This window comes from Ranitomeya variabilis, chromosome 2 (genome assembly GCF_051348905.1).
Source record: "Ranitomeya variabilis isolate aRanVar5 chromosome 2, aRanVar5.hap1, whole genome shotgun sequence".
Taxonomy (NCBI): domain Eukaryota; kingdom Metazoa; phylum Chordata; class Amphibia; order Anura; family Dendrobatidae; genus Ranitomeya; species Ranitomeya variabilis.
In genome coordinates this window covers 988428042-988439309 of record NC_135233.1, presented here as the reverse complement: position 1 = coordinate 988439309, position 11268 = coordinate 988428042, and the positions used below count along the sequence as shown (strand labels likewise).

Here is an 11268-nt window from a genome sequence, read left to right as displayed (position 1 = left end):
AGAGGAACGCCGGAAGTGAAGACGCCGTAGAGCAGAGCCAGAAGTGAGGACGCTGCAAAGTGCTGAGCAACTCACTGGAGGAACCGCTACAAACTCCAGAGGAGAGACGCCGGCCCCTATAAGGTTAGCAAGGGGAAGAAGCTATGTCAGACCAGGGGGGAGAAGTGGCAGCAGACGCAGCCGCAGCCCCTGTGATGCCCCAAGACCTCGGGGTGGACGCAGCTGCCGGACTCCTGGCACCCCCGGGCCCCACCGCAGACGCACCTGCAGGACCCATATTGCCACCAGGCCCCGCAGCTTCTACCAACAGGCCGGACCCCGCTGCAGCTACAGTGCCCATCATGCTGTCCATGCCCTATATTCCTGGAGCGGCCTGGCTTCCACAGTATTCCGGGGAGTCCCATATATTAAGTGACTTTAGAGAAAGACTTTGCAGCCTATTTGAGGTTAATCCCCTGACCGAGCATCAAGAGGTCAGAATCTTAATTGGACAATTGATAGGCGCAGCCCTAAGAGAAGTGAAATCCTGGCCAAATATGGAAAAAGGAACTGTGCAGCAGATATTTGCTAAACTTAAGACCACCTTTGACACCCGCACCGCTGCAGAAATCAAAATGAAGTTCTTTGGGTGCAAGCAGAGAGCACAGGATAGCATACGGGACTATGCCCTTAATCTCCTGGAGGCACTGCGGGCTGTCAGACAGGTTGACCCTAACAGCGTGCAGGATGGAGACAAACTCTTGGAACAGTTCATTGAGGGTCTCCTGTCCAGCAACCATAGGACACAGCTGTGCATGTTGGCCTTGCAAAACCCTGACCTGGACTTTGCGCAATTTAAGGACAGAGCCATCCGTGTGCTGCACGAACCTCAGCCCAGCCGCACAGTGCCCCATAGGCATCCAGCTCTCATGTACCACCAGGAGGTGGCATCATATCATCAGGTCCCAGTTGAGGCCGACGCAGAGATCCTGGATGATGACTCTCCCACAGGACTACGGCTCCAGGTCCAGGAACTGACTAAAAGCGTAGCTGCACTAGCTAAAACCGTGCAGTCCCTGCAGGAATCGCTGAAAGAAAAGAACAAGCTGGCTTCCAGACCGGAGGATGTCCCCTGGCGACGACAGAAGAGGATCCCGCCGACCAGATGGAGAGACGACGATCGCTATCATCAGGACAGACGACCCATATGCCGTCGCTGCGACCAGGCAGGACACATTGCAAGGTACTGTCATTTAAACGAGCGACCCCTGGGGCAGAGGGCCAACCCCCAGGAATAGGACGACCAGGCCCACAAAACTGGTGAGCCAAGTATGTCGGAGGACGACCTGTCCTTCCCATTGTGATTGACGGGAGGGGGCCGTAGGAAGGCAACAACCCAGCAGGACTGCTACCTCAGCCTTTGTGCAAGAAGGAACAGCACTGCCAGAGCTCTGCAAAATGACCTCCAGCAGGCCACAAATGTGCATTTGTCTGCACAAAGGTTAGAAACCAACTCCATGAGGATGTCTGAGTGCCCGACGTCTACAGATGGGGGTTGTGCTCACAGCCCAACACCGTGCAGGACGCTTCGCATTTGACACAGAACACCAGGATTGGCAAATTCGCCACTGGCGCCCTAAGCTCTTCACAGATGAAAGCAGGTTCACACTGAGCACATGTGACAGAATCTGGAGACGCCGTGGAGAGCGATCTGCTGCCTGCAACATCCTTCAGCATGACCGGTTTGGCAGTAGGTCAGTAATAGTGTGGTCTGGTATTTCTTTGGAGGGCCGCACAGCCCTCCATTTTCTCGCCAGAGGTAGCCTGACTGCCTTTAGGTACTGAGATGAGATCCTCAGACCTCTTGTGACACCAAATGCTGGTGCGGTTGGCCCTGGGTTCCTCCTAATGCAGGACAATGCCAGACCTCGTGGCTGGAGTGTCAGTTCCTGCAAGATGAAGGCATTGAAGCTATGGACTGTTCCGCCCGTTCCCCAGACCTGAATCCGATTGAACACGTCTCGCACCATCCACCGTCACGTTGCACCAGACTGTCCAGGAGTTGGCAGATGCTTTAGTCCAGGTCTGGGATGAGATCCCTCAGGAGACCATCCGCCACCTCATCAGGAAGTGAAGGCCACACACACTACGGAGCATCATTTCCTTGTCTTGAGCCATTTCCACTGAAGTTGGATCAGCAAGTACCTTCATTTTCCACTTTGATTTTGAGCATCATTCCAAAACCAGACCTCAGTGGGATATTAGTTGTGATTTACGTTGATAATTTTTAGGTTTTATTGTTCTCAACACATTCCACTATGTAATGAATAAATATTTACAACTGGAATATTTCATTCAGTGATATCTAGGATGTGGGATTTTAGTGTTCCCTTTATTTTTTTGAGCAGTGTATTTAACCCCAGAAATGGATTATGGCGTGGGAAAGAACTTCGTACAGGTGAGGGATATGGTTGCTTTTATTTTTGTTTTATTACAGGAAATGAGGGATTCATTGGTATTAAGCCTTAGGCGAGTGTAACTGTGTTTGTCATTTTTAAGTAAAAGAAGGAAAAAGGGTATTTTGCTTTTATTTCAAATAAGATTTTTCTGGCTGTGTCTTTATTTACCATACAACTATAGGATTAGTAATGGATCCATTACTAAGCCGTGGGCTTGATGTGACCAGACAATACAAAAGTGACATCAACCTCACAAATATTACTCCACTTGCCACCGCTACAGGGCAAGGGGAAAGAGCTGGGGGTTTCAATATCCATGGCCCCTTGCCAGCCTGAGAAGACCAGCCCCCAGCTTTCTGCTTTAGCAATGCTGGTTGTCAAAAATGGGATGAGCTCACACCATTTTAATTATTTAATTTACATAATTTTAAAAGAGAGCCTGGGGATCACTCTATTCTTGATAACCAGCCTTGTGAAGCTGGCGACAAAGTTGCAGCCCCCAGCTGTGAGTTTTGCCTGGCTATCAAAAATACAGGAAAACCCAAGCAGTTTTTTTTCCCTTTATATAACACAGACAGTGGCTGATCAATACTCCCATCAGCCGCAGTGTGCTGTTATTAGCAGCAGCAGGTGTAGGCAGAGTAAAACAACCCTTAAATACTTTCCTGATATTTTAGGAAAACAAATTGCTTTATGGAAACTCAATTACAATAGAACATGTTGTACTACTCAGAACGTATAGAAAAGATCCATTATCATAAAATATTTATTCAGTGCTAACAGATTATACATTTGGTTGAACAGCAACAATGCATGCACATGTATCTCTTTACTATGCAAATACACAAACCGGAATATATATACCGAAATGGACATTATGCAAACGCCACCAGTTGAGTTGATAATATTCTGCCAATATACATACTTTATAAATGTAAATGAATGATAAATTATACTCATAGCTTGCACATAAATACTCACGATTTAAAAATCACATGATTATTACATCTAAAACTAAGAAATAAAATTTACAAAAGATATGCATATTGTTTTAGTCATATTCTATAACATCCAGCAGCTTTACAGTTAAAGTGCCCATGTCTTAAGTCCATGAAATAAAAATCCAAGCAGGTCGTGACCACATCAGTCCTCAATCCACAGCTTCCCAATGGGTTGATCCCTGGCTTCCTTTATGATTGCTTCACTCAGCTGCTTTATATCACTGTGCACATCTTCCATACTCTGTGCTGCATCAATGACCTGGAAGGCACAAAACATCAATCATGAGCATTATTCTGAGTTACATATTCCTTCAGCTTATTCTTCCTGTCAAAGTGACAGCAACGTGACATAAGCTCATCAGACTATAGGCCAAAACTATGAGTATGTGAGGAGTTTTGATGTTGCAGATTTTGTGCAGCATTACTGAACCAATTAGCTAAATGAGGTTACGTGGTTATTTTACATGCATTTTTTATGGTGCGGATTTTGTCTCCTCTTGGTCTGTCATGTTTTAAATAAAATGTTTTTTTTCTTCCTTTTTTAAATTTCTGTAGACTTCCAGTTACTTAGCTTTGATATAAAATCAGTGATAAACTCATGTGCTGGTTACATGAAGATTTTCCTCATCTCAATCAAGTCTATGGGGAAAATCTGCAAATAAAAAACATGTTAGGCTACGTTCACATTTGCGGTCCTCGCCGCAGCGTCGGGCGCCGCAGCGGCGCCGCATGCATCATGCGCCCCTATATTTAACATGGGGGCGCATGGACATGCGGTGCACTTGCGTTTGGCGCCGCATGCGTCCCTGCGGCGCCCGCGTCGGGGCGCAGAGGACGCAGCAAGTTGCATTTTTGCTGCGTCCAAAATCAATGAAAAAAAGGACGCATGCGGCGCAAAACGCAGCGTTGTGCATGCGTTTTGCCGCGTTTTTGTTTGCGTTGTGCGCTGCGGCGCCGACGCTGCGGCGCACAACGCAAATGTGAACGTAGCCTTACCGCAAAAGAAACTGACATGTAGTTTTTAAGAACGCTCCACAGGTCAGTTTACGCAGTTTAAAAAAAAAAACAAAACAAGAAAAAAAAAATGGAAAAATATTTGCATATATTTGTTAAATCTGCCTTTTCAAGTGCAAGAAAAAAACAAACAAACAAACAAACAAAAAAAAAACCCTCATGCTGTGAAATAAATCCACAACGTAAATTGACAGAAGCTGCTGGTTTGAAATCCACAGAATGTCAATTATTGCTGAGGACATGGGTGCGAGTTTCACCCCTTTGGCTTTCCCACACCTTTTACACAATGATATCTGCAGCAGTAAATACCCCTCAGAATATAAATGCAGGACCTCCTCAGTAAATACATTCTGGGGGAAGGGTAGCCTGATAAGTCACCAAAATCCACTCAGCATTTTTGGAATCATTCACAACATATTCAGCATGGTCACTGCTTCCATTTTATATGGCATCCATCCATGTAATCTCTCCAAATATACTAGATTACAATGCAATATTTAGATAAATTCTCCCCCGGACGAGATCTAAGACTAGTTTTTGGAAGCCGGGAAAACATTAAAGTGACTATAGCGCGGCAGAAATTAAGAAAATTGTAACAGGTCCAGGACACGAACACACGATGTATCAGCACACTGCAACTAATGAATAAATAAACTCCCATATTGCTGCAAACAAACAATGAAAAGGTACTTATTAAGTACCTTTACATTTTCAACAATATTGGAGTTTAATTGAAACCATATAAAATTTTAATTGTGAGCTACGCTTGCTTTCCTTTTCACTCCACATTCACACCAGACTGGCAAATAGAGAGGTAAGACATTAGCGATAGGGAACATCCACATTAAAAGGTCACCTTGACGTGGTTGGATGGCTTTTGTGCTCTTTGATCAAAACACCCTAAGTACCTTTACATTTTTAACATTTGCAGCAAAATGTTCTCTCATGTACTCAATAGTCAGTGTGCTGACGCATTGTGTATCTATATAGTAGTATATTGGTCGCATAGCGTATTTGTGCACCTGTGCATTAATTTAATGTCAAGGGTGAAAAGGTTTTTTTTTTTTCCTGTTTCTGTGAGGTCCAGGACACTAGAGGGTATATTTGTACATTGGATATGTTTCCTTTACCTTCCAGTTCAGAGATTTGTCTTCCATTAGCTCAGCATAGTGCTTCTGCACCTTTTGCTGGAAGGCACTGGTCTCATAACGTTCATTTCCAAACTCCCCACGTTTAGATGCTGCCTCAGGAGTTATGTTCAAAAAGAGGACAAGATCTGGCTTCGGAAGGCCAACATCAGGCTGCTTACACCAATGTAATGAAAAATTCTGAAAAAAAAAAAAAGGATGAAAGAAAAGATCAACATTTTCCTACAAAAATATCAATAAGCTCATATTGCAATTTATGACAGCTTACTTTGAAGCAATAATCCAATAATTCTTTAGAGGCCAAAAGAAAAATATTCTCAAAGGTTATTTTCAACTACAAAATCATGTATACAAAGATTATGTGAGAAAACATAGCAAAGAAATTTCTATTACAGAAGGTAAACAAGAATGGACACTGGCTCTGCATTGGGCCTGGCTGTCAGTCAGGGTCGGAGGTGCAGTTACAGCTGCTGCTCTATTACCAGAGGTGACTGAACCTGAATGCTGTCGGGGGGGAATAAAGTTAATTTTCTCCCCGCAGCGTTCAGCAGGTTAGTAACGCTATTGACCTGCAGAGTAACACAATATCTGGAGGTTAATAGCGTTTTCTTGGTTTCTGGTGACAGGTTCCTTTTAATCCCTCCACAGATTCAATCTAAACAATAGTTAATGGATGTCCGATATTGCCGACAAATGTTTACAGACAGATCATTTCATAATTCCAGTAGGTGAGAAGTTTACATGCAAGATGACTGCCTTTTAAAATGGTCAATCTCAAGAACCCAAGAAGAGTTGTTTAACCAATAAATACTTCAGCATTTTCACAACTGGGTATTGAAAATAAAACCAAAACAAACACCTTGCTGTGTTGAAAAAAAAAAATCTAATTATGGTGTCCATGATGTTCTCTGCCGTGTAGAGAGGCTTTAACTTCTGGAGGCACATGAGGTTTCTATTGCTCCAACAAAAGTTAGCAATGGGAAGGAAAAGTGAACATACCACACTGATATGGTTGATGTTCCTCCTCTGTCTGTTCCCTTCATCCATGGAGCGAACATATGTGCTGTAGCAATAAATCACACCAGTGAAGTACAAGTACAGTGGTTTGCATGCATACTTTTTTGTTCCCTCGGTTTGCAGCAGAATATGTTGACAATACATATAGCTCTCATTATGATAATCTGTTCCTAGATGATTACCAGGACAACATTTCACCATTTATATATTTGTGTGTGCCTTTCCCATCTAACGTTACATTACCTCTTTTGAGCTTGTGAATGCAACACCAGAAAATGCATATCTATCCACCACAAGAGTGACTCCGCTACGCAGTTTCTCTTTTATTAGTGGACTGTAAAACAGGAAACAAAAAGAATTAAAATACATAGGCGTCATCTTCAGGACTTCAAAACTGCAAGTTGCGAGTCGGCGACCAGACATCCTGAACATCTATGAAAGCTCACTGATGGATGCCTGCTCTGGTGCAGATGTGCATATTTCTTTTTCTAATGCGAAACCCAAAAACATTATTACTAAATTCAGAAAAGCTAGCACATACGGTAATTGGTGCAACTGATTTTTCAGGAGTGCTCTAAACTTTTATTCTGTGTACAATACGTTACTTGTGAGGGATTGGAAGAAAAGCGTATATTAGAAAGTTGCATGACGTCATTCGCAACAATTCAGCTTTAGTTAACTCCTTCATGACCCCAGCTTTTTTTTTTTGTTTTCCGTTTTCATTTTTCTCATTTTTCGCTCCCCTCCTTCCCAGAGCCATAACTTTTATTTTTCCGTCAATATGGCCATGTGAGGGCTTATTTTTTGCAGGACGAGTTGTACTTTTGAACAACATCATTGGTTTTAGCATGTTGTGTACCAGAAAACGGGAAAAAAATCCAAGTGCGGTGAAATTGCAAAAAGTGCAATCCCACACTTGTTTTTTTGTTTGGCTTTTTTGCTAGGTTCCCTAAATGCTAAAACTGACCTGCCATTATGATTCTCCAGGTCATTACGAGTTCAGACACCATGTCTAGGTTCTTTTTTTATCTAAGTGGTGAAAAAAAATTCCAAACTTTGTATTAAAAAAATAAATAAATAAAAACAATGGGGCCATTTTCCGATACCCGTAGTGTCTACATTTTTTGTGATCTCGGGTTGCATGAGGGCTTATTTTTTGCGTGCTGAGCTGACGTTATTAATGATATTATTATGGTGCAGATATGTTCTTTTAATCACCTGTTATTGCATTTTAATGCAATGTTGCGGCGACCAAAAAAAAAACAACCAAAAACAAGGAATTATGGCGTTTCTAATTTTTTTTTCTCGCTACGCCGTTTAGAGATCAGGCTAATCCTTTCTTTTTTTATTGATAGATCGGGCGATTCTGAACACGGCAATACCAAATATGTGTAGTTTTGATTTTTTTTATTGTTTTATTTTGAATGTGGCAAAAGGGGGGGCTGATTTAAACTTTTATATATTTTTTTTTTTCCTACTTCTGCCATGCTTCAATAGCCTCCATGGGAGGCTAGCAGCTGGCACAACTCGATCGGCTCTGCTACATAGGAGTGATTATGTATCGTTCATATGTAGATTTACTGCATTAACATGAGCGCCGACCACAGGGTGGCGCTCGAAGAAATCCGGCATCAACAACCATAGATGTCTTCAATAGACCTCTGCTTGTCATGCCGACGCATCGCTGACCCCCGATCACGTTACGGGGGTCAACGATGCTCGCATTTCCGGCCGGAAGCGGTAGCTAAATGCCGCTGTCAGTGTTTGACAGCGGCATTTAACTAGTTAATAGTGGCGGGTGGATCGCGATTCCACCCGCGGCTATTGCGGGCACATGTGAGCTGTTCAAAACAGCTGACATGTCCTGACTTTGATGCGGGCTCACCGCCGGAGCGGGGGTACTGACCTCGGACGTACTATCCTGTCCGAGGTCAGAAAGGGGTTAAAGGGATTTTCCCAAAAACAAAGGACATTTGACTCAATAGATCTTAGAATAATAATAATTTCCATAACTGAATGTATACTCTTGCACTCTCCCCTACCCAGGAGCTGTGGTATGATCAGACCATGTCCCTGTACGGTCAGACACAGCCATTACACAGTACACAGCAGGGGCACATTTATAAGATTATGTCAGCACAGGAATAATTTTTTTTCTAAAAACATCCTATTTTGTTAATTATCTTTATTCCAAGATCTATTGATTATAACGTACTTTGTTTGTGGTACAACCCTTTTAATGAGGACAGAACAACTTCATCATTCAATATATTGTCATGAGTAAATTGCATAACCATGCAAAGCACAATACAGCTGCCCCATTGTGCATACATGTGCAAAAATATGAAAACTTCCACAACTCTTTTCTAAAAGTGACGGGGATTTAGCAGAGAGGAGGTGAAGTCAGATGAATGTACTAAAACTTAATCCACAATGGGTTACAAATTATAGTGGAAAACTACACCATGAGCAACTTTTGGGCTGCCCAAATCTAATAACTTAATAATTTGGCTGCATTTTAGCCACCCGTCATTATTATGTCTGGTGCACGATTTTAAGTATATGTGCAATTATTGCTTAAAATGACAAAAAGAAGATAAAAACTAATTCACTCGTACACATGTTCCCATCGATTTGCAGAAAACAGCAAATGAACTGTATGATCTTCAATGTTACTTTTTTTCTCAAGGTAGGAACCAACAAGTCGACCAATTTCTGTTGTTCGCTCTAAAAAACAAAATACAGAATTACTGCTCATAGCATGCACAGATGGCTAGATATAGTTTCAGTCTACAATAATTAGTTTTCAGATTTCCTGTTATGTAGTTACATTCTCTTCCTAGTTTCAGTCATCTCATATAATGTGCACATGCCGGAGAGACTGCTGTCTACACTGGGCCGGTCTCCTCGTTCATACAGAACATGAGGTTTTATTATAAATTAGTGATGATTTTATCATCGATTTAAACTATTTGTGGCAGGAAAATTGCAATTAACCTGGCCTTTTGCTTGGGATCGTTGTCATGTTGGAACGTACAAGTACGTCCCATGTGACGCTTCCGGGCTGAGATGAGTACAAATTTGCCTTCAGTATTTGCTGATAACGTGCTGCATTCATCTTTCCTTCAACTTTGACAAAGTTTCCTGTGCCTTTGTAGCTCACACATCCCCAAAACATCAGCGATCCACCTCCGTACTTTACAGTAGGAATGGTGTTCCTTTCATCATAGGCCTTGTTGAGCTCTCTCCAAATCTAACATTTATAGTTGTGGCCAAAACTTTCAATTTTGGTCTCATCACTCCAAATTACCTTGTTCCAGAAGTTTTGAGGCTTGTCTCTGTGCCATTTTGCGTATTGTAAGAGAGATACTTTGTGGAATTGCAGAAAATTTGTGAGGAAAAATTGGGGGATTGGGACTTCATTTCAAGCGATAAGTGGTGGGAACCTGAGGAACCACACATCCTTCTTCTATCCTGTAAATAGTGTATATTGTGTCTGCTTTGCTCCCAAGGCCCAGGAATAGTATGTAGGGAATCACTACCATTACTTATGCAAGGTTTCCATGCATTATTAGGATGTACAGGACATAATAGGTGTGAGTGAATTTGTTTAAAGTGAAATTAGTTTTCTTCAAACTTAAAAAAACAAAACATAAAATAGTTTTCACTTTGCTGCTTGCCTGTCCCCTGAAATTCTCTTTGGCCTTCTTCACTCTGCACCAAGGCGTTATGCGCTTGTGGCGACGTGCGTGACCAGAGGCGATCACCAGCCCCCGGGTAACACACATTGTACAGACGTGATCTGTCGTGACGTCAGAGGAAAACTCAGCACTGGAAGCCCTGGAGGACAGTGAAGAAGGCTGAAGAGGACGACAGGTCAGCGGAGCCGTTTATTCTTACACCCTCCATTTATTCCACTCCCAGAACTGCTACACCGATTTCCTCCCAAATGTCAGCCGCTCCGCTCTTCCCGAATACTTCTCCATTCCCAGTAACCCCTCGTGGTGATGACGCACTCAGGAATGGAGACGATAATAAGTAACCCTACAGCACTGGCTTCAATTACAGCCACCAGGGGCCCACCCCGACCCTATATAACAGCCGCCACTCAGACTCCTCACCACAGCAAGGAGAGGAGCAGCAGATCCTTACTGCGCAGACTATAGTGGGGTGTCCAGCATTGGACACTGTAGAACCAGCGCCACCCGTGTCCCCAGGCCGTGTCTGGTACTGCAGCCGGGCCCTGCTGGAGTGCAGTCCCATCCAATAATGAGTCAGGGACCCAGCACAGGGGCTCTCACCTGGGAAGCGCATGCCCTCGGCCTGGTAGCCGTTCTCCCTCAGCGCCTCCACCAGTCTTCGGGCCTGGGTGCTCTTTCCCGCCCTGTCCGCACCCTCTAGGACAATGAGAGCGCCGCGGCGTGCAGCCATTCTCCGGTCACTGCTGTACGGACACCACAACTGTGTGTGCCGAGGTCAGTCCTGTCCGTTCACAATTCCCGCACACACTCGTGAGCCAATGAGAAGTGGCCCTACTTGGCGCGCTCCAATGATCTCACAGAGCGTGCAGGCCGCACTAAACCCTGTGCAACAGTTATTAGCCAATAGGAACTGCGCACTGCCCTACCAACGGACCAATCACTAAGGTGA

General features: G+C 43.6%; 1 protein-coding gene across 1 annotated transcript; it reads right to left on the bottom strand.

Moving 5' to 3' along the window:
* Window positions 1–3186: 3186 nt before the first annotated feature.
* DTYMK (deoxythymidylate kinase) lies at window positions 3187–11258 on the bottom strand. Its single transcript, XM_077290963.1, has 5 exons — window positions 10920–11258; window positions 9237–9345; window positions 6862–6952; window positions 5584–5781; window positions 3187–3698 (listed from the first exon to the last, which is right to left on the bottom strand). The coding sequence occupies exons 1-5, from the start codon at window positions 11047–11049 to the stop codon at window positions 3582–3584; spliced, it is 645 nt and encodes a 214-aa protein (XP_077147078.1). The 5' UTR covers window positions 11050–11258; the 3' UTR covers window positions 3187–3581.
* Window positions 11259–11268: the final 10 nt, after the last annotated feature.